Source organism: Sturnus vulgaris, chromosome 7, assembly GCF_052056855.1.
Source record: "Sturnus vulgaris isolate bStuVul1 chromosome 7, bStuVul1.hap1, whole genome shotgun sequence".
Classification (NCBI taxonomy): domain Eukaryota; kingdom Metazoa; phylum Chordata; class Aves; order Passeriformes; family Sturnidae; genus Sturnus; species Sturnus vulgaris.
In genome coordinates this window covers 22,507,248-22,530,157 of record NC_142249.1, presented here as the reverse complement: position 1 = coordinate 22,530,157, position 22,910 = coordinate 22,507,248, and the positions used below count along the sequence as shown (strand labels likewise).

The following is a 22,910-nucleotide window of genomic DNA, read 5'->3' as shown; positions in this document are numbered from 1 at the left end:
GGAAATTGCACTGTCTATTTTTATTCAACAGAGAATTAGTATGAACCTCAGCTTTTCCTCCTCTCTCCTCAAAAAACATGGATGCTAAAACAAACAACAATAACAACAACAACAAAATTTCAAAAACATCAGCTTAAGACCCATCTCCAGGTTTCCTTTTGACAAAAAGTTCTTTCCAAAAAAAAAAAAAGAAAATGCACAGAAATTTAGCATTATTCTTAAATAAGAAATGTTCTGACAGAATGTGTGATGTAACTCAAATGCTCGTTTACTGCCCACACTTTGGAAGAAACAAATCAACCAAACAGAAACTTTCACACCTTTGCAGAGCTAAACCAGGAGTAAGGAACTAGATGATCTTTTAGGTCCCTTTCAAGGCAAACCATTCTGATTCTATGACCAAGAAACCTAATACATTAGATTCTCCAATTATATCTTTCCACAGAACTCCCATAAGCAGAACATCTACCACATAAAAAGGCACCAAGTAATTATGAACTCTCATGAAAATTACCAGCTTTTCACAGCTGTGTGAAAGACCAGCTGCTTCTGATACAGACTCCTCCAGGAAATGCACATGGCGTATATTTTACTTTGTTTCCAAGTTCCAAAATATCCCAAATAAAAAGTTAAGTAGTCAAATCAGTTCATTTTAGTCAAGGTGAAAATTCACTCAAGGTTGGTACGTATTCAGCAATCCAACTCTGCTATTGAGAACTGTTACACTCTGAACTATTTTGAACTTAGGACCCTTCTGCTTTCTCTGTAATGGTATACAACTATTCAGGAAAGCAAAACAATGGAAGTTATGCAAGATTAATTTGCTAGAAGTCTGTAAGTGCTTTTGCTCTTTGTTCCATTACCTTCCAGACATTTATTGATTTCCATAAATTATGTATTCCATTATATAATCCACCAAATAGAAGATGCACTTCAGTTCTCCCCTAAAAGCTCCTCATGCTCTTTTCCAGCCTTTAGACACTTCTCTGGTTGTAGTTAATGTCACTGTAACTTTACAACTATAACTGCAAATTAGTTTGCTAGTTCCCTTGGTGACAACTGCTTGGATTTGTTGATTTATTTGTAGGCAGAGTTTCCAAGTAGTGTTTCATTTATTCCTTTTTTTTTACTTACATCCATTACACTCTCATCATGCAGCAGCATACAGACTTTATTTCTGCTATATAGAAATAGGATTGGAAGAAAGGCACTTAGTATCTTTGTGATTAATAATTTTATCTTCTTCATCATTTCTTAATGGTTCCTATTTTCTCAAATGCATTTGTGACAAAGTTTTTTCTGTTTTTAAATGACAACTCAGACCTTTTTACTATCTCTTATAATACCTCTTATGTGCTTCTAGCTCTGTGCCATTACAGACTAACATACCTTTATTATCATGGATAAAACCAGCCTGCCCCTCATCTCTTTTTAAAAGTAGTAAATTTTAAGCACTTTTGTTCATTTTAATTCACTGCAAGTTGATTTTCATTATGCACTCATCTCCAACAGGAAAAATTCCAAGTGTTTTGAATAAGGGACACCAAAGCACATCATGCTAAAGCATTTTGGCAGCCATCCTTCTGGCAAAGTAATTTCAGAATCTAGAACTTCACGCATTGTGAAAGCACATCCTGCAACTTTCATTATATTTTTGTTTTCATCAGAACCACTTGATGTGCACACCAAGATTGCTAGATCTGATTTTCAAGGGGATAATGCTTCCTCAAGGAAGTAGAAAAAGCACAAGGGCCACCCACTTAGCCCCTCACCTACAAACTTTGGCAATCCTGTCATTAGGATATAAAAGAAAGATATTCTGTTTTGAAGGAAGTTATTTGCAAAACAATACTAATATTGACCAAAATCAGGATTAGAGGATAAACAAATTACACAGCTGTTCAGATTGACATGGTTTTACTGACAAAATCATAAGACATGAGAGAGATTTCAGGCATTTGCATTTTAATATCAAGTCTTCAAATAATTACATAATGATAGCATAATTCCTGCTACAGTCAATTATTGCTGTTCCACATGATTGACAAAAGACGTGCATTGTTGAATTAAAATAGAAAATTGTTTGTGTAATGATACAACTGTAAATTAGAGACATTAAATGTCATTATTTCTTTTGTCCTTAAAAGAAGAATGTCTGTCATGTAAGTGCAATTCAAGAAAATGAGATATGTTGGAAATTAAACTTTTGGAATAAATCATGCTGGTATACTTTGATTATGTATCAAGCAGTAGATTTTCTTTCATTTTTCCTACCACTTTTATCCTCACAAATTTATCCATCATTTCTTATGCAGAGTTATCTAAAACATCAGCTTCTATTTCACATAAGCTTCAGCATCTTCCATACAGCCCTCAGGGGGAGTCTGTATTCCTGGTTGAGATGCATCCTACCATAGCTAAGTAACTGTATATTCTTCCTTCCCAATGTAAGAAAAAAATTCTCAGACAAGGTAAGCCAAAAGAAATGCATGTGTGTAAGAACATCCTCATTTTGTCTCTGCATTGCTTGCCTAATTTTCAGACTTCAGCTCCTCAGTCATCACATGTGGCTTCTAAAGACTGATGTAGGGAGCTAAGTGTCCAAGAATGCAGGTACACACAGAATGGTAACCACCACAGCTGACTCATGACTGGAAGAGACAATAGCAGAATGTGTATTCTTTTCTAGAACCAGAAATAAGCTCATCTTTAACCAAAACTGTAGAAACTTTATTATGAAAAGCAATGGTGCCACATGGCACCCTTCACCAGTCAGCTCTTCCTCTCCTCAATATTCCTAATAAGTCCTATTCCCACTAGGACAGAAGCTTACCCACCATCAGGGACTGATGACACTGGCCAAGTCTAAACCAGTGTGCTTTAACAAAAAACACACCCCCAAAAAATTACCTCACTTATACAAAATTTCAGTCCCACAGATGTTCCTACCATCTAAAATTTGAACTGCACTGAAACTACCATGGAAGCAAAGTTAGAATAGACAAAACAAGACAGCATAGCCTAAGAAGCAAGGGTAAGCAGTCTGGCATTTGCAATATCTCAGTGCAGTTGTTGCTGTAATTAAAACCACAGAAGGATTCAAATGACTTGTTCATTTAGAGTGCAGAGAATGCAGAAGTTCACATCAAAATGAACTGGACTAATCAGGGTGATAGGTGGGTTGTACATTCTAGAGCTGTACTCATCCAATTTTCATTCTACATCTCTGGGGCAAGATCTTAGTGCATACAATGCAAGAAATATACTGAGGGGGAAAAAAGCACAGAAGGGTGGGGTTTGCAGGTTTATTAAAAGAAATTTTACTTGCATTTTTTTTCTTGCTGGAAAAAATTCTGGAGAGATAAATGTTTGGCCTCACCAAATGTCACTCAAATTTCAAAAGGCCATCTGCCTTCTCTCATGTCACCCATTTTTCTCTTTCTGTGCTTAAGGCAGAAAGCCCAAGATAAACCCAGTTCCCCATGTAGCCTGTGTAGCCTTGTTTTCATACTGTTAGCTTATTTCATAGGTGTTGAATTTTATATCAACAGAAGAATTTTACATATTAAATACCTGCACTGATGATCTGCAGTACCTGTTTATCTCTCAACTTTTATTTCAACTTTATTTACAGAACATAGTTAATATACACACAACAGTGAAATACAAATTGGCACTTTACTTTCAATATTATAAAGAGAATGAGGGAATAAAATCTTGGAATAAACAAGTAAACATATTAATTCATCCCACATTCGAGATTTAGCCAGGTCTCAATCTTCTATACATTTATGTTACCTGTCTTACAATTTTCTTATGCTTCAGCTGTGGAATTTAGCTATTAATCTAGGGCAGAGCTGGTGAGAATCTTCTCCTACCTCAACAGAAATCACAGTTCACTTTTTTCCTTCTCCTGCCCTCATTTCTTGATTTCTGAAGTCATGATACTATGTACACAGATGAACCAAAGCAGGAATAAGAGGAAGTCTGTTTGTTAATGTAATTTTGTGAATCAGAATTCGAAGGCTCCTGTGGGATCATATAAACACAACAGAAGAGAGCATTTGTGAAGAAGCATTAGCCTCCTGAGGATTCGCCACACGCTTATGTAAACCCCTTTCTTTCTAACACTTTCATGCTCAGCTGTCATTTACTAATCAATACCCAGGCTCCTCCATTACAAATTACTGTGGAGATGGTTCTTCTCAACTTAGTTTTAATTATTTCAGGTCAATTCTAAATTAAATGAAAAGGCATTGCTGCTTACTTTTGGTATGAGCAAAAGAGATGTTGGAATTCTCTTCTGCTTCCAGACTGCCACCAAGAATAATGGGATCAAAATCTCTCTATATTAATAAAATGTTGTCCCAAAATAAGCAGATATTTGAAGATCATTAAAACCTTACAATTTACTTCACTGGTTTTGGAAAAACTCCATGAGATTACAACCTAGCTCCCTCTATATATATATTACTGGAAGAAGGAAATATGTTTAGTATAGGATGTTTCACAAACAGTTATAGGACTCAACAATTTAATACACAAAAAATGCCACTACTATTTAATCATCACATGATCTTGGGTAAAGAACAGATGCCTCAGATAATGCAAACACTTGTTAATCAGTACACATCAAGAGGTAGCAGCAACACAAACAGTAAAGCACAGCCAAATGATGCTTTCAAGAGTGGAAAACAGCCAGTGCCAAAATGAAACACTGTCATTTGGCTGTTAAGCTGTTGGAATGAGACAGCAGCAGTTACCTGTTAAAGATCTACTGTCTCTATGCCACTTACCATGCAGAAAAGGCAAGAGCACATTAAAAAATCAGCCACCAAGGGAATTGTTATGGTCACAATCAGATCAGTTAGGAACAGTGCCCAGGGCAGCTCCAGGGCAGCTGATAGCTTCTCCCTCAGGAGAGATCTTTACAACACTTCTATCCATAGCTGATAGGTCCAAATTGCTTAAGACTCAAAAGAAACTCGAGTGCTTTCAGTCTAGTAGAAATTGATGGGCTATGAAACTTAGAAAATGTTTGACAGAAGAAACACAAGAAAACTGATACATTTTACAAGTGACATATATATATATATAAAGTCCTTTCTCTCAATCCACTAGTTTACAGCCCCAAGTCTACATATTATGACAAAGTGTTAGAACTAGAGACATTTTAAATATATCTATATCCAAACATGCTGCTTCTCTCTTTCTGCAGTTGCTGATGCCAAAAGCTAAATCAGAAGAACATTAAAAGCCCTTCAGTTTTTTGACTTGCTATGTTCATTTCCAGCTAAGTCAAGCAGCAAATTCTGAAACAATATTTTTTGCCTCAGCTATCAGTGACTCATTTCATTGCACAGGCAGTGAAAAGCAGTATTCACTTGCATCATTTTTTCTGAAGTTCACACTTCCTACCTGCTCTCATACATCAGCAGTGGGAATAACTTTGGCAAAGAGTTATCAGGTTTTTTGCAGCAGAGATGACAATATTGATTATAAGTTTTTTCCTCTGAAATTACTCTTAAGTAGTACATTCGTTTTTTTAAGACCAGTGGTAAAGATTTAACTTCTGAAAAGCAGTTTTTAACAAGTACTTGAAATACAAGGAAGGGCATACACAATTATACTTAGAATTTATTAATGTGGTAAAACCTTCATGTTTGGTAGAAACCAGAAATGACCTCAAACACAACTTTTCCTAGAAAGAACTAGAACAGAGAACATCAGTAATGTTAAAAAATCTCCTGGAAGTATTCAGAGACCATTTTCAGTAATAGAGAGGAAAATATGCACATAATTTGATCACTCTGTTAAACATTACAGTGCATTGTGGTTATAGTTGCCTTTCTGGATTTGCCTATAATTTAACTTATCTACTCTGATCTCTGAAAGATGTCTGTATGTCTTGATACCAAATATTATTGATCAGTGCACACTTTAAGGAAGTCAAACCTGTATTAGCTGCATGACTGCAGTGACACACCATCTGCCTGCCTGATAAGAAATACCAGAGCAACCTAGAGATTAAGCACGCAAAGCCTTGCTTTGTATGCTTCTGCATGCCTGGTGCACAGGAAGAGGGATTATAACCTGTTATTCCAGTGACAAATTCTTCAAGTACAGCATTGAAAAATAGCCACAATGCTTGAAGCAAAATTTCAGTTCCTTAAATCAGAAAGCGTGAAAGGCCAATCATTGCCAGAAGGCTGGGGGTGTTTGAGAACAGAGCTCTGGAAAAGTGATTTTATTTATGAAATCAAGACAAAAGACTTACAACAAGTTCTACAGGTATATGGAGTTTTTTAATAGAACCTTGTAATTCCCCAGTGCACAAAATAGGCTTTGAGAAGAAGGCACAGAGAAACTTTTGACTTTATCTAAATCAAAGAAAGTTTTAAGCATGTTGAACCAAAAACTCCATGGACGTGTACATCCTTTTAATGCCACTGGCTCAGAGTTTTACAGTCCTGATCACTTGTCAGTATATTACTGTCCAACAAAAGGAGACTTTTAGGTAAACCAGAAAGACACCTGAGCCACCACAAAAATTACAATCTGCATATCTTCCATCTAAAAGTCAGGGATCCTGACTAGCTTATCAAAAAGAGTGGGAAGCATGGAAAAAAAGTATAAGCTTTGTTTTAAAATCTTCAAAGGTTTCATCTGTTTATCCTGCCAAACTTTCTCTTTACAGCAAATCAACTCCACCAGCAAAGTCTGCTCCTATGTTAAATTTTTATCACACTTGTGAAAAGTGTGCACCTCTTATGGCCATTCACTGGCCCCACTAGAGCAAATGACAAATGTGGGGCAAAACAAAATAAATAAAATCAGTCCAGTTAAAATTTTGTCTTCTCCTCAAAGACATCAGAAGCCAAAAACGAACTAACCAAAATCTGGCTGTTTTACAGTGCCTCAATACATCCCAGAATATTCCTACCAGTGGAAAGAGAGAGAACCACACCACTAAATGGGAACAGACAAAATTATTTCAAATGGTTTCAGCCTTGCCCAATGTACAACACTACCACACTCACAGGCATCTCTAGAGCAGATGGATGAAGATGGAAGAGGTCTCTCAAGGTAAAATATTTTTTTAAAGTATTAGAAAAATATGTAATGAGAATTGAATTTTGAACTATCAAAATACAACCCTATTATAGTTGATAAGTAATGTACATGCCATTAATAATACAAATAAAATTACTTCTAACACTGAGATTGAATCAAGCTTTAAATTGTTTCCTTTAACATAAAGAAGGTTGAGGGTGGTACTTAAGTATCTTTTTTTTAATTTCTCCTCTTTTTTTTTACTCTTTTGTAAATATACCAAAAAAAAAAGGCAAAATGGAATAAAAAATCTCTGGTGATTTTAAATTTCCAGTATAAGCAATATCCCCAAATGCAATTGCCTCCATAATTTACAACCTCAACTGTGCAGGTTAAAAGCTTAATTTCTTTCCATCTAAATATTTAGACATGCAAATCTTCTTGATAACCTAAATTTAATATGTAGAAAAAATAAATTGATTCCTTGATTCAATAATTATAATTTTTACATTGGTTCGATTAAAAAATATACCATTTCTCTATAAATGAGTGATGGTATAGCAATTGCATACAGGATTATCTAGGTCATAATTAAAGTAAAATTTTCAATTTTTAATTTATTTTCAATAAAAATACAGCAAGGTATAAAAACATCCTGAAGTAGGTGAATAAGAAATACATAATTTACCATTTTTAAAGAGTAAGCTTTGACGGAAATAATAGATGGAAAAAGAAAAAGCAGTATTAAAATCAATAGTTTAATCAAGGATTCCTGCTTACTGATTTCAGTCATGATTTAATCATGTTTATACAGGATATTTAAATGAAATCTCCATGCTGTGAAATTTAAATTCAGTTCAGTAGCCATATCCCCACACCTCCCTGATTCCCAGGACAAACCCTTATAGGTGGTGGCAAAATAAAGCTCAATGGTGTAATCACAAGTATTTATTTCAAGAATCATACAAATGGTTTTGTTTATGTTTGTAACTGGATCAATTCCCAGGCCATACAGTTCTGTTACTTTACAGCTGTAAATCTACTCCACAGCTGGGAGCATGCTTGTGGATTTAGTCATTAAATACACTTGACAACAGAAGCCACTTGAATAGCAAAAATGTAAATACAAATATTAATATCAATATGATATAAATATGATATAAATATCAATACCAATATCAATATTATTGGGGAAAGACATACCAACCCCACTTCTTACAAGAGAGATTGAAATGATGGAAGTTTTTGCTTAACATACCAAAACAAACCTATAAAAATATTTTAAACAGAATGAGGATTGAGAATTTTGATTTATGGTACTAAGCCAATTATCAAACTCATTCTGCCCCTAGCCAGAACAGATTTTGGGATTTGCTTCTTCATAGTTCTTGGGGTTTTATTCCTATAAATGTAAGCTTCAAACTTGGGTATTAACCAACACAGGAGTAGCTCTACTAGGTACCTCCAGCTGAGAACATTTTTCTTATGACTTTACACGTAATTAATTGTGTAAGAAAGAGGTCAAAAAAAAACCAGGCCAGCCTAAAAGCAGGAAGATCAGCACTTCAGCTCGTGCTCAGACTAGTGAGTGATTCCTCATCATCTGTGTTCTGGTACTCACAGGAAATCACATTTCACTCAAGTCCTAACAACTCTGCTGCTGCAGTACTGAACAGGCAACTACCTGCTACTTCTTGGACTTGTGTCTGTCCAGATCCCCAGAAGGCAAATTTCTCAGAACTCATCAAATGCCACAGTTTCCAGCTACATTAGCAGAAGAAATGTTTTTCTATTATATATACACACAAACATTTACATGTAAATAATAGAGTGACATTACAGGCAATTCCGCCTCAGCATTTTCTCTACACTTTATTTAAAATAAGATATGTAATAACAAATATCCCACTTGCCCGTAAAATATCTCCACTTGCTCCTTTTATTTTTCCATAGGCTTAATTCATCTAGTGTGCAGCAACTGTATTAAATTAGGTCCTGGGACATTCCAAATTACTGTCAATAAATTATCTTCCTGCCATAGGAGCTAATTTAACCATCTTAGATTGCTTCAGATAATTTGCAATTCTTAACTATTAACCATTAACAAGTCTCCTACTTTAACATGAAATATCTTTGTTATTAATCCAAGTAGTCAAACCCTCTAACAGATCTTCCTAAATCTCTAACTGCAACAGCTTGGTGGTTAGATTGGAAATTTCAAATCTAGGCGGTAATTCTTCCCCACTTCCTCTCCCTGGTGCTGTGAACAGTCCTATTGGAAGAATAAATCATGGACAATTGTCTTCAGCCCCTCTTTGCAGAGCTCCTGCCAGGGTCCACTGCTGAGACACGTGGTGTTCACAACCTTATTGGAAAAAATTTGGATTAAAGATTTCATTCCTCCCTACCCTCAAATACCACTTCCTCTTGAGGGTGAAGATACAGAAGCATCAGCATTTCAAAGTGACAACTGCTCAGGCTGGGTCAGAGTTACACACTGTGGCAACAGATCCAGCCAGTGAGAACCAGTATTTTCAGTTCACTGCAACATTCAAGCACAGTCTCTTAACTACACTTGAGCTTTAAAACACTAATGGCCCGTATTAAGCATTTAATACTAGAGTCTTTCAAGAGCTTTGCATAGAATTACCTAAAAGACATTGCTGATAATTCCCCTTTTGGGGCAATGCACTCCAAGACACAAAACTGCAATGGATAGAAAATAAATCGGAAATTGCTGTCTCCAGCCAATGAAGCAACCCTGACAGTAGAGAATTTTTTGACAAGTTAGTTCACACTGAAAAAACTATGAAAACAGAAAGGTATTAAATAGAAGTTAAGGACAAATAAATCAGTTAGTCTGGATGGCTTTCAACTTGAGTAAGGGGAGTTAAATACCACCACTTGTATAAAGAGTACCATGAGACTCTTTAAAGATTATTTCAGGCTGTGAGTTGTGCTTCTGATCCACAACAAGGCATTTGCAGTAAACATAGGATAGCGTTAATTTAGCACACCCTACTGAAGTACTGAATGAGACCCTGCTCTGACTGGGAAAAAAAAATAATAGAAGCTGACCATCCAGGTAAAGAATTACTTAAGTCCATTGATTCTTCTGCCAGAATTCCTCCTTCATGAAAGTAATTTTTATGGGTACTATTAACCTTGTTCTGGAACATACTGCTGGAAAAAAAAATGCAAGCTATCATCTGAAATGTGATGGGTTGTCATAGTGTAACCTCACTGTAGAAGAGGAAAAAAGAGCAAAGCAGAGGAGCATTTTCTTCCTGTCCACCCCCCACCTCTTGCTCCTTCGTAAAGTTGCCCACCTCCTTACCCTTTGCCCTGTCCCAAATCCCCAGGCACTACCCTTTAAACCTTATGAGTTCACACTCATACTAAGTTCTTTCTGCTCAAGAAGCTTTAAATGTTTGCATCAACTTCCATGAAAAAGTCTCAACAGTGATGAGGGTCAATAGTGAACAGGAAGCACAACTCAAGTGCTACCAAAGGTACCTTGCTAAGAAATTAATCTCATTACTAGAGACCTGCTTTTAGAGAAGGTAGGGGTAGGGAATTTTTTCCAGCCATGAATTAAAGAGGATCCTTAAAAGGAACGTAAGTTCACTGTTCAAGTAAGAGCTTAGAAACTCAAGTCTCTCAGGTTCAGTCCTCCTTCACTTCTGGCTTAAAAGCTTCAGAAAACTGAAGGCATAATCCCTTATGTTTCACTATACCTACAGGTCTAAAATGTTTGCCCTCTGAATATGCCAACAGTGCAAGTAACTGGGTAAGAAGCTGATCACTCTCTGGGTTTCATGATAATTTATAGATACCCAAGGCACCTCACTGGTACATCCACACAGCAGTACAAATTGGTCTGTTTGTAAATGGTTTCATCTACCTGCCAGCAGAGAGATGAAAAAGAATATTGATAGCATAACTGGGCAGTTATGTAAATTGGGCAACTAAAATGATTCCAAATAATCTCTAAGTCTTTCCTATCCCCACAATAAAATTCATTAATCCTCTCTTTTGTACACAACCTTTGGCAGCCACGCAATTTTTTTCAGCTGTCACTAGAGAAGTAGTCAAAAAAGGGGAAGAAAATAGATTTTGAAAGTTGGCACTCATTCTGTGTAATTGCTTTTTTTCTGATTACAAACAGCTGGAATCAGGACACCAACAATTTTTGAAGCTATTTGTTTAAGCATAAATCTGCTATTTGTTTCTAACATACTGATTGTAATTTTCTAATTATTTCTGACTTCTTATCTTTTTGTTAGCATAAAAAATTGTAACATTTAACTTTTCTCCATAGCAACAATTAGGAATTTATAACCTCTCATGGATATCCTGTCAACACAAACTGGATGTAAGCAAGTTTTAAAGTAAGTGGTAATAAGTTTTTTTTAAGAAAAAACATTAAAAAGCTATCACGCACATAAAAAGCTATCAAAGCTTTGAAAAAACAGTTTTATCCAAGAACTAGACTGCATAACTAAGCAATTCAAGTCTTAGCTATAAATTGATTTTAAAGGTAATCTGACTCATTTCAACTAAGTAAAAATTTAAGTCGGACAGCATATTTGTATCCATTTTCTAAAATACTCATTTCTTCTCCACAGTGGCTGATCTAACTTGCCAGTGAAAAAACATTTTGGGTAGGCAACTTGTAATACAGCTATGGCTTATTTCTGTCAGAGGCTGACTGCTGAAGTGTGAAAGTCATTAAAAACTTCTCACTGTGATTCTGCATTATAAGGAAAAAAAAAGAAAGAAAACACTTAATGAAGGGTACACTTAGCCTGAAGACACATTCATATTCTGCTTTTCATTTTGCACTAATTCAGTAAGCAATTAAAAGACAGCAATTAGTCACTGAAACACTATTCATACTGGTCTTACTGGAAGATTATACACTTCAGCACTGATTTTATGTTAATATTATGAAAGTAATGAGGAAGATCAAGACAATACAGCTAAATAAGAATAATAAGAAGGATCTCTTACCTTAATCTTAAGACAAGATTCACAGCACATGGAACTTCACTGTATTCCTCACTAACAGCAGGCTGAGACTATTAGAGAAAAAAGCAAAAAGTCTCATAAACGATGCCAAAAGAAAAAGAAATCACAGAAAGCTTTCCATGCTAACAGTTTGAAGTTAGCACAAAATATTTAACACATTCTCTAACTCTCAGAAACCCTTTAAATGCTTTCAGTACACAGCCTATAATATAGCTGATACCAGTAAAACTCCCATATTTCAATTACAGAGAAACAAGTAATAAATAAGGCCTGTATTAAGGCACTGAGTGTAGGAGCTTATAATCCACTTCGCACGAAAGCAACAATCACCTATTAAATACTATGCACACAGTGAGAATTCCAAACTGCTACTCACATTACTTTTGTGTAACAGTTTTGGTTGTTAAGGAAGTCAGTCTTACATCTACCCATATGCAAGGAACTAGCAGCATATCAAAGCAGGTATCACAGCTCAGAGGATGTCTTCCACAGAAAAATCAGGAACACTGATATCCTTCACATTATCACTCCTCCCTCACACTGTGCTATCCTCCCAGCTCTCAGCTAAAATCTGTATGAAGTCTCAAGCAAAAGCATATCCTATATACAGAATGCACTGGGCTCCTCTACCCTACTGTGATTTCATTCCCAACTTGGCATATTGTCACCAGTCACAGAACAGCCTGTTCAAAGGTTACAAAGGGTTCGGAAGCCCTCCCAAAATAAAGACGTTCACAAATTTCATATGACAGTTTTTTTAACAATTTTCTATATCAAATCTACTTCTTAAAAAATTACACAAGATCCATATTTTATTATCTGTGTATTTTCAGCACACATTGAATTATTGGAAAATTATTTTTCACAATCACTAAAATGAGAGCAGGGTGTTTTTCTGCTTCGGTTAAATTCCTTCCATTCATATAAACTCCTATTATTTCTGCATCTTCAACTGACATGTTATGCCAGTATATAGGAATGTGGACTCCAAAGACCCAAGAGACATACACCAACAGTGCCAAGATGCACTAGTTTTAGTTCCAAGTCATCTTCTAGAGCATTTCAGGAAACAAAAATCAACAGAAGACTTCAAGCAGAGGTTTTTTTCTCTTTCATAAACTACGCAACTTTTTTTATTATGAGTTACCTGTATAAACTAGGTCACAAGCAGTAAACCTCTCAACTTAAGACAGAAAGACTGTGTGGTGAAAGTATTTTTTTTGTACCCAGCTTACATAAAGTATATCAGATACTGAAGAGCTGTGTAAATTAGGTCTGCAGTGGAGACACTGGGGTCATCACAGGAGCTAATGGGACTAAATCTGGCAGGAAGCTGCTAGGCTTTTAGAAGATTTCTCTGACACCAATGAAAACCAGAGAATCTAAAACTGCAGGTGAAGTGGCAAGGGTCACCCACCCAAGGAACAGACATTTTTAAAAACCATTTAGTCTTTAAGCCATAATCTTATTAAACAACTGTTTATAGCAGCAATGCTTCCCACACTTAGCACAGGGCCACAAAATTCTGTATAGTATTTTATTCTTCTGAATTAATCCAATATGCTTCAGTACTGAACTATTTTACTGGGTATGGAAGGAAATATTTTAATTATAAACTACATGTCATGATATAGATCCTAAGAAGAAAGAAATATTTGGAGATGTTCTGGCTACTCCAGTGCAGCCTTCATTACCCTTACAGACAGCAATTAGTGTGATCTAGTTACAAAGATTCATTAAAAACAGTTAAATTACCTATCTTCATGAATTCTCCTGGGCACAAACATAACATGACTTTTAAATTCCTAACCATCTTATCCACTGTGTGCTGAAGTTCATTGTTACAGGCACAATGGCATACAGCTCTATCCTCACAAGCACTTGTCATACAAGGCTGCAGAACAATACTCCCACCTCAATTCACATTTTTAACAGCAGACATGAAAAAGAAATCCCTTGACTCAGATGCTTGGAAGGAAAAAAAATTGATGAAGACATTTTTACCTCTGCATTCTCCTCCTCCTTCAGTCTTCGTGACTGGAAAACAAATGCAGTGAGATATGAGCTATGCAGCTTCATGCAACAAAGATCCAGAAATATTAACAATTAACATAAAAGACAATGCCTTTCAGAGTAGAAATGTCTTGGCGAAACAGAAGATACCTTTTCCTGAGAAATAGCAGCTTTGCCTTCCTCACTCTTCTCATCCATTTCATCATCACTCCATTCCCAGTCCCCATCTTCTGTTTTATGGAGGTGACCACTGGAACCTGGCACTCGTCTAACCTACCAAAATATTGTTTACCATTACACAGATATCTTTAGTCTTTATTGGTGTTCTGGTTAATCAGCAATTATTTGCAATTTTTATTCTATGTGCTGTCATTAATTTTCTGCAGGAGCAACTAATAGATTCTAATAATAATATCTGTTCTCATTAAGCCAGTGGTATTTCGACGTCTCGCATTGTATCACCAGTGATCAACTTGGTTCTACATTCTGTTGGTTGGTGGCAGTGATGGAAAACACAAAACAGGGGAAAAAACTAAATATAAAAATCTGACTGAAAAAATTACAGTGCTTTTCAACATAATTAAACTTCAAAAAAAAGACTAAGCTGGTATTAGCCTTGCTCTAAACCCCTATGGTTTGCTGCAAACCATAATGTGCAGAGAGATGCAGCATGTGACAAATTCCAGCTGCTTCTAAATCCCATCAGGTACCACACTAGCAAGATGAATGAGATGAAAATAGTATGGACCACTTCAAGTCTGAGACCGTGAGCTTCCAAGGAAACTGTGATGCAGGCATTAGCACAATTTTTCCAAAGCAGATTTTCATAGAGAGCTGGGCACTTTTGCTATTTCTGTACTGGTCTTAAGCCAAGCATAATTTGGAGCTGGCTGGATTGACACCACAAGAGCATGAGTGATAGGAGCCTTCTTCCAAAACATTGTCCATACACTAACAGGTAACTTGATGTCTGTCTGGACTCTTTCTCACTCTCCTTTCCTTCACTTCCCAAACACCCACCTGCTCCCTCTCCCTCTCCTTTTGCACATAAAAGATTAAACCAGAGAAGAGGGTGAAGTTTTCAGACCTCATCACACTTCTGCACTTCCTTCAGTCCTTATGATATTATTCCCTTACATTTCTTCCCTGTACAACTGAATTAGAGTGCCCTATTCAGTTTCTCCATATTTTGTTCTCATTTGCAGCTGAGTAGAGGGGAAACCTAATGTCTTAGTTTTTATGGGACAATGAGGGAATAGCCTACTCCATCTCTTGATCGACAAATGCTGTGCAATTTTCCCTGTTTCCCACACCAAGCTCCTATTGGACCAATCTTAGCCTAGCTACTTCCAAACTCGGTAGAAACAGCTTGTGTGTGTTTGGGAGGGAGGACCGGGCACACATCAAAGCAAGCAGCAGCACAGCAATTCTTGACGCAATCAGCCCAGGTACAATCAGTGGGCTCTTACTGTCTACACTATCAGCGATCAGAACAGGCACGAGGTAATCTAGCAGGCAATTTGCCTGCTGCTTGTGGATGTAATTTATTATCCTTCAAGGAGACCAAGGTAGGCTTTGTTTAACAGCACAGGTATCTTCCAAATGGCTCTAAACAAACCTAGCAGAGGAACATCATCCACAACTGAAACCATCTTTTCCAGCACAATAGGATATATTGGTTTACAGACACATTCAAACCCTGCTTCGTGCACTAATCAGTATATTTTCTGCTTCCATTTTCAGTTGTTTTGAAGATTTATTCTAAACAGAATGATTTTAATGGGGCTTAATGATGCTTGCATCATTTGCAGAGAGGAGTACATTTCAAGTTTTTAAATAGACTGCCTTTTAATAAAAAATAAACAAATGGCTCAAAGAAAAACTTAGTACAAAAAAAAATACCATGTTAAATTAAATTATTTTCTTGAGAGGTTTCTGAAAGCAGCAAAACAAGTTTACTGGTACTCTGTTTCAATCAGACTGATTCCCACCAGCACACATGTTCACAGGAAAGAAATTATAATTTCAGCTAGAGCAAAGTACCCAACCTATTCAATTTTCAAAAATGTGAAGTTGTTGTCTAGAACATTTTTTAAACTGGTGTGTATGCTTAACACTTGCAATGTTTGATGAACTAATCTGCACAATTTTTAACAAGCCTGGCTTTGATCACTCAGTTCTCGTTAAAGCCACAAAGAATCAGTCACATATGGAGGGCATGTACCCTGGTACCCTGCCTAGGTGAAGGAAAGAGCATGAGTGGCACATCATGTCTGCAAATAAATTGTCTCTGTTCATCGTAAACATCTCACTCTAGTATCAGATATAGGATGGAAATATACATAATTCATATAACATATTAAATTTCTGTTCTGGCTATCATTTGAGATACTACTGGCAGACTGATACCACAGGCAGCATACTTGCGTTTCACTCCAATAATAACAGCATTAAGGCAATTAAGAATATTCTATATATTTCTCCTCATACAGGTCTTCCATTTCACAGACAGAAATAAAGCAGCAAACAATTGAAGCTATTTATAAACAAGGTCACAAAGCAAATCCAGGACAGAGCATGGAACCTAAACAAACTTCTTGTGTATCTACAAAAATAAGAAGTTGGTTTACATTTTACATTGCATGCAGTAGCCATACAAATGTAATTTCTCCATCAGCTTCAGTCAAAAATACACAATATCAATCATTCCTTATGCTAGAATTGTAGCTCTCAGGAAGTATTTCAGAGGGAAAGGAAAACAAAGTAAAACATGCTCAATTCTAATTTGGATTTTACTGATTAAAAATCTAAATGATCCTTCCAAAATAGGAACTAAACTGAATCATAACTTTAGCTAATAAAGAAAACGGTGAAAATTCAGTTTTAGAAGACAAATTAACACATATTAGAAAACATATTTCACATAAGTCAGAAGACACCAGAGAATAAAAAATTACTTTGAATGACTGGCAGGTAAACTACAGCCAACACAAAAGCAGGTCAGAACATTGTAATGTACAACCAAAAGCTGCTTCTAGGAGGAAAAGCCTAATAAGGCACTGTCAACATGACCACAGCTGTGGAAGAAAGACATTATGAACATAAGTTGAAGCAGAGAATGTCTGGACAAATCAGTGAGTGAAAAAACCATGACCACCACAGAATATTAAGCATGATAGTAGTAGTAGTAGTATTGCTGTATATGTTGTTCCTAGTTAAAGCATACTGCAGAATACAATGCAGTCACAAAGATTCAAATATAAACTAAGCTGCTGGCAGAACTATTTTTCCCCACCTTTTTAAAGTAGGATACAGATAATTCAACATTTCCTGCCAATAACACCATGCACTAGCTTTCCAGGAGAATGTGTGTAAACAGTTGAACTGGGCAACTCTAAATCCCAACCAATGAAGGTCAGGCTAATCAGCATGACAGAGAGAGAACTCCATCTGCAGAATGCAGAAGCTGCCACATTTCCCAAGGCTTGATGAAAAGAAGACCAGAAGTTAGAAAAGTGAAACATTAGTTGTTGTCTTCTAGGCACTGATGTGCTTGCTATATGTAGATGTTAGAGACTGGGGAAAAAAGAATCTATAATTCATTACTGATTCTTTAGCTGCTGCAATCTCTTTACAAGTTTATTTTTGTAGAATGACAGCGAAGAGAATGAACGCTTTCTGAGCACTAAGAATTTTCTACTTCCTTATTCACAACTGCTCAAAACAGCAAAGAACTGGGCCCACTTACAGATTAATTCTTTTATTTCAGTGTCTAAATTTAACAAATAAATAAATAAAAAGCATACACTGTAGGATACCAGTGCATACATCACTGAATTTCATACATGGTATAGCACATGATCTTAGACTACAAATCGATTCTGCCAGTAAGAGCAATATTATGCATCTACTGTATTTTTCCCCCTTCTGCAGGAAAATGACTGAACTAGTAACATTAACTTTCCACTATCTGAAATATTTAAGGTATTTCTATGGAAGGTTTGGCAACTGAATATTTGCAATGGAGTCCTGGATAGATTTAAACCAACATTTTTAAACTTGTCTCTACAGAAAGAATATGGTGACCTGTAAGCACGGGAAGTGAGATGCATTTGTGTAAGTAAAACTGATGGCAGTAAAAAGCATTAGTATTGAGTATCATAAAAGGTGCCTTGTCACTCTCACATACAGGTAACAGAGAGCCCAAACTTAATTTGTTCCTGAATTCCTGGAGAGTAGCAAATGTGTAGATTCCACACATTGAAGCCCATCTGCAAGTCTTTGTGGAACCCTGACAATGCTTCCTTTTAATTTCTAACTAGAGAATAGTCACTGCTGTTGTCTGTTTTTTGCATTCGTGTATCTCTACAGAGGGCAAGCTAAACTTTTTTATTTTTAGTTTTTAAACATATATTCTTCCAGAAATACTGCAGCTGGAGACAAAATTGTCTTTTATTTTACCACTGATGCCCTTCAGCTACATATGCTAGTACAGTACTGAAGATACAATCCCACGTGCCCCACAGAGCAGTAATGAAAAGATGGTTATTTAAAAACCTCATCTTTTTATTTTCTGCAGTCTATCCTCATAAAAGCCTAAATTTGACTTTCAGGCAGAAAAGAAGAAAGACCAGTCAACTGATACTGTATACCTTCACCTCACACTGGTTCTTACAGGAGACTGGACTCCCACTGTTACACAGATCCCAGAAGATCTTATATTAAAAATACACTCTTGAAAGTAAGAATATTTACTTGGTAATTGATAAGGACAGGGTTTTTGCATAGCCAGTGCTCCCCTTCTCTTTTTTTTTTTTTCTAATCATAAGTTTCAATAGCTGCACTTTTCATACAACTTCATGAGAGGTTTTATAAATACCCATGCCAAGTTCCCATGCCAGTTCCATGCTAGTTATTTTATGGAAAGAACAATGATGAGGAAGAGGACATTAGTGAATAGTTTTGGTTTTAGCACCACACTTTGCTCTGTGTATTTTTCTCTCAAAAAAAATCCCTAGACCAGATCCTTCCATATACAGCTTAAGCTTATAGAGCAAGCAGATTTTATAATTTTTACTTTTCACCATCTTGCAAATCTTTCTTGAATATTTCCTAAGACAAAAAAGCAAATTTCAATCTCACCCCTTTATTTTTATTTCAATGCAACAAAGAAAATCAGTCTGTCATTGTGTATTCAATTATGGCACAAGCATTTTGCTTAAAACAGTTACAGCTTTAATCACAGCTTAGTTCCTGAGGTTAATGGCATGAAGTAACTTTCTACAATATATATTAAAGCAAAAGAACACTGTTCTTTTTGCATAAGAACACCTACACTGTAATCACATTTTTGCAAAAAAAGAATAACCAAACCACAAAAACCCAGAGGTCCAACACAGCACATAAATTTCCACATGTTCACATCACCCTTTGTTGAAGAGTTGAAGCACTGCCTCAGAAGGCTGGTCCCCATCCAACCCAGTCTCACAGACCACATGAACATCCTAATCCCTTCACTGCTGACTATTCTTAAACTCCTCCAAATTCATTATATTGTGAAGTTTTATTTTTATTCTGATGGAAGCCACAAAACTTCTGCAAACCCGAATGTGTTTTATGCAATTCAAACCCTTGTTTTTTCTCACCAAAATTTATGCAGGCTATTGTTATTCAGGGGATGTACCACTACCATAGTAAAAAACCACTCTGGCAATCTGCTTTGTAGAACTCAAAAGGTGTTAAGATATCACAGTTATTTGGTGTTAGTGTCCCTTCCTCTTAAACCATTCTGAATGCTGAAAATATCATAATGGAAAAAAACCCTTAGTCTTTGTTTCTCTCCTACTTGGAAAAAAAAAGTTAGAATTTGCAGTGTTTCATGCTCATATGCAGAAACTATTGGAATAGTCCCTAGAGGAATCAATTATACTGGAAGCTTAATGTCAAGAAATATAAGATCATTATATCTTTCTTCATGAAAGAACAATACAGGAGACCAATAATTCTGCATTGAACAGGACCTCTTCAGCTTTCTACTGGTTCTGGAAGAGCACACTTTTAAAGGGATAATACGGCAGAAGTCGACAAAAAACAGATCTCTGTTTAAAAAAAAAAAAAAAAAAAAAAAAAAAGATAATCTGCTTTAAATATTTATGGAACTGGTTTGTTTTTATATGCCAAAGAGTATCATGGTTACATGATGACAAGTGTGACACCCAAGGGCATGGCCATCAATTGAGAAGACTGCCACGAAATCTTACCTACACTCCCAATTTGGTAATAGAATACATTGCAGCTATCAGTGAGAGGAAAACAAAGCCATTATTATCTGAAGTGAGATGGGATGAGGGAGCACATTCCTGCACCTCTAGAGGAAATTATGAGAAAGGTACCAGTGAATCCATGTACCAAGTCCTCACTCACTCTGGGGGATTCCTTGTCCAACACCCTCCCCCTTTCCACTCTTCACAGCTGGGATAATGCTTCTCAGAGACAGCAAAATGTAGGGGCTCAGAGTAAGACACTATTTTGTTACCAAAACATCTTGTTTACAAGTGCAAGTATTCCCTGAACTCCTAATTCTGCTTTCCTTAAATACAAGGTTTTACCTAAATGCTGCAACATACTTATCATCTCTGCTTTCAACCTGAGTACAAAACTGGAATCTGATTTTGCTTTGAGAAATTGCAGTTTTGCTGAAATTCCAGTCACATGGGAAATGTGCAAATTTAGTAACTCAGCATGATTTCTCGTTTTCATGCATTATTTCTCCATTTATTAGTTCCACTATGTAAACTTCATTACTGAATGTTATTAGCAGCAAATAATTCTTTCACTCACATTTTAACAATAGTCCTTTCAGGCATGAACATGTACCTGTGCTCAGGAGGATGCTTTCAATTAATTGTGCAGAGGAGATAGACTGCTCCACAAAAGTGTCATTTTGCCTCAAACACAAGGAATCCCAAATGGTTGTCAGGCATGACCCGATGGCTAATTCACATGAGAGCGAGGCTCTTTTCTATCCTCTTTCTTTTCTCTGTCTGCTTCCCTCTACCCTCCCAATCAAATTAAAGTGCCAAGGCCAAGGGTACCTGGCAAGAATCAAAGAAAGCAAATCAAAGATACAGCAAATTGGTGAAGTAACTTAGTACTCTGAAAGATGAAGACAGAACCAGTTCTTTAGTTTCCTTTCCTGGCTGCTCACATGAATGCACATCATGATGGTGAATCACTACGAGACTTTCCACTAGAAGGATCGCTAGATCCACCTTGATAATCATCATTTTCCAATTCCACCATGCTTTTCTACCTTACTTTCTTAAAATAACTAGAGGTGAAAAGAAAGAGGACAAATACAGCCTCATGTAGAGCTTTCATTATTCAGCAGTATAAAACTCATTGTAAGGTGGGTTTCACTGTCAGTATTAGAGACACAGTAAAGAATATTTAGGAAACAGTCTATTACTGTAGAATTCCAGGAAGAAATTACTATGACTTTCATATACTTTCAAACTCAGAGGCTTGAAAGTACCAAGTCAAGGTGAAATTCTAATTTCTACCTTTTTCTATTTTCTCCAAGGTTTCCAATTGCTTATATATATAAGTATAATTACTGTAACACACATTCTGCATTCCACATAGATTTTAAAGACACTTGAATTTATTCAAGGTTCTCTCAAATATTAAGGAGATCAAATTAAAACTTGAGTGTAGTTCTCCAAAAAAAGTAATAAATTAACATGAAAATAATTAACAGAGATCTGCAATTTTTATAAAATCCAATTTCCTAAACCCTCCAGTGTTTCTATTTTAGTTTGATATCAACAAGCAGCATGCATTCAACCAGTCTAACAGCATTTAAAACCCCAGAGCTGGAGCGAGACTCCCAGCCTGTGACTGCAGCACAGCTCTGGCAGGATGGATCTCGCCGGCTGCACGGCACTGGATGTGGTGCCCTCTGCTGCCAGGAAATCCCACACAGCAGTGCCGGGATGTGCATCCCTGACACTCCTTTCTCTTCCCGTACTGTCTGACTTTACCTTCAGCTGTCTCAATAACCTTGTGGAGCTGTTTCTCAGACTAAACAGAAGCGAACTATTACTGTTTCAGCCCTTCTTTCTGCTCTGCTGGCCTTCATCTACTTGTTCTAGCTAAAACCTTGAAGTTTTCAGATTCAGAGAAAATTTTAAATCCTTGAGACGAGAGCACTTTTAGGCTAAATTAAGTCCCCTCTAGTATCACTGCTTAACACATCTCAAGGATGTCCTGCTTCACCTCTACTTCCCTTGCAGCTCTCCCCAGGAACTTCCAAGAATATCACCAGTATCAAGCGCAAGTGCAGGGGGAAAAGGAGTGTCAAAATAAATGATATACAATTTTTTTTGTACTGTACTTGTAAAAGCTTTACAGGGTCTAACCAAGAAAACATATTTACTTTACGCTTTCTTCAGATTCTTGAGCCTGGGCTCTTTTTGTTTTAAATTTCCCCCTTTTTTTTCTAACTACAGGGCTAAATATTTAACTTCTCCATATAAAAGCAAAAATTCTAACATACCTATTCCATCAGTCTTTAAGTAAATGGTAACAGGTGGGAATGCTGCTTCTGAGCCACCTGGCTTTTAGAGAATTCTCTTTGTAATTTATCTGCCTGCATGACTTTCCTGACAAGCTTCCCAAAAATATACAAAGTCACAAGTAATACACACTTCCATATCCTCTCAAAACTCCTTGTTACCTTTATGAACAAAGGAGAAAGGTTGTCTCTTCCAGAATGGAAACCCCATGACACTAAGGTGATCCAAGCTAACCAG

General features: G+C 36.4%; 1 protein-coding gene across 4 annotated transcripts in view; it reads right to left on the bottom strand.

Moving 5' to 3' along the window:
* The window catches only part of STK39 (serine/threonine kinase 39), an 84,080-nt gene that overhangs the window by 22,809 nt on the left and 38,361 nt on the right, over positions 1–22,910 (bottom strand). For all 4 annotated transcript variants that reach the window (XM_088168087.1, XM_014890905.2, XM_088168088.1 and 1 more), the window contains 3 exons: positions 14,248–14,370; positions 14,089–14,121; positions 12,067–12,134 (listed from right to left, as the gene is read on the bottom strand). In XM_088168087.1, the coding sequence (XP_088024213.1) occupies positions 12,067–12,134; positions 14,089–14,121; positions 14,248–14,370 (224 nt within the window). The remainder of the gene's footprint in view (positions 1–12,066; positions 12,135–14,088; positions 14,122–14,247; positions 14,371–22,910) is intronic.